A 1,299-nucleotide genomic window follows, 5' to 3' on the forward strand; every position below is an offset into this window, starting at 1 on the left:
GTTACTAGAGTCAGTACCGTTTCATGAGATAATGTCTGGCCTCACCGTTCTCCCTTNTGAAAGTCAACAACACCACCTGGGCAGTAGCATCCATGTCGGAGGCATGCAGCGGCTCCAAGTCCCGTCGAATCACAACCTTTGTGTATCCTCGCCTGATCATTAACTGCATGATGCTCATTACAGGTAGGTGCCTATATCACGATCGACTTCGGTCAGCTGTTCATTGAGGAGAATAACATAAAACATACCTCCTTGGTCTCCTTCACTGTTGCGAGATGCTTGGCATATTGTTCCCTTTCTACCATTATCCCTCACCATGCTTTAACCAGACATCCGTTTCTGGCCGCCGTTGTAATTTATGATTACAGGTAAAGTTTCCATCGAGTACGAAGCCTCGGGAATACGCCCAAACCTCCGGGTCCTCCTTCCAGTTGTTCGGAAGATTGATTCCAGGTTGTGGGCAAGCCGGGCAAAATAGGGCTAGCTCACCCGTTGTTGGAGAACGATTTTGATGGCCAAAGCCAAACCATTTGTATTCTTTCAAGTTCCGCCATTGTCGGCTGACCCATAGAAGCTCCCGATAACGGTCCTAAAGCAAATGTCAGGATCATATGGGTTTAAAATGCCCGTGAACTTACTTTTACTTTATGCGGAAATGCCTTGGATGTCATCCTCCGTAATTTCGAATAGTAATGAGTGCCGGATGTTTTGCATTCAAGATTCTCCAATATATAGTCATCAAGTACCGCAAAAGTAAATGCCGTCTTGGTGCAGTACTTTATTGTGCCCTACCTATTCCTGTCGGACTCCGGTCATTCCTGCGGATTCCGGTGGAATGGGACCGGACTCCAGCGGAATCCACAGGAATGGGACTGGAATCCAGTGGAATCCAGCAGAGTCCTGCGGAATCCAGCGGAATCCAGTGGATTCCAGTTGAATAAGACCACAATCCACCATAAATAGCAGTACTTTACCCTCTCCCACATGCTCTGATCAGAGTATCTACAATCAGAATGGATCAGCACTGATCTAGAGGTCAGGTGACTTAATCTGCATTGATTCAACTCAATACTCAGAATTTCTTATAAAATTCACTTCTAGTCAAGTCATTCATCTCAATAAATCAAATTTTAAGGTATTTTATTAATGACATGAGTGTATTTTACTACATACAGTGCATATTAAAGAAGGGGATGGATAAGGGGCAGGGACAAGGAAATGGGGAGGGACAGGGAAGGGGGCAGGGAAAAGGAAGGGGGCAGAGACAATGAAATGGGGGAAGGAGGTAGGGACAAGGAA

General features: G+C 45.8%; 1 protein-coding gene across 1 annotated transcript; it reads right to left on the minus strand.

Annotated features, from left to right (window-relative positions):
- Positions 1-41: 41 nt before the first annotated feature.
- LACBIDRAFT_318540 (uncharacterized protein) lies at positions 42-671 on the minus strand (the record flags this gene model as incomplete). The annotated part of the gene is made up of 4 exons (XM_001891318.1): positions 42-191; positions 249-265; positions 316-589; positions 639-671. The coding sequence occupies 4 exons, from the start codon at positions 669-671 to the stop codon at positions 42-44; spliced, it is 474 nt and encodes a 157-aa protein (XP_001891353.1).
- Positions 672-1,299: the final 628 nt, after the last annotated feature.

The sequence above is a fragment of the Laccaria bicolor genome, genomic scaffold (assembly GCF_000143565.1).
Source record: "Laccaria bicolor S238N-H82 LACBIscaffold_955 genomic scaffold, whole genome shotgun sequence".
Classification (NCBI taxonomy): Eukaryota; Fungi; Basidiomycota; class Agaricomycetes; order Agaricales; family Hydnangiaceae; genus Laccaria; species Laccaria bicolor.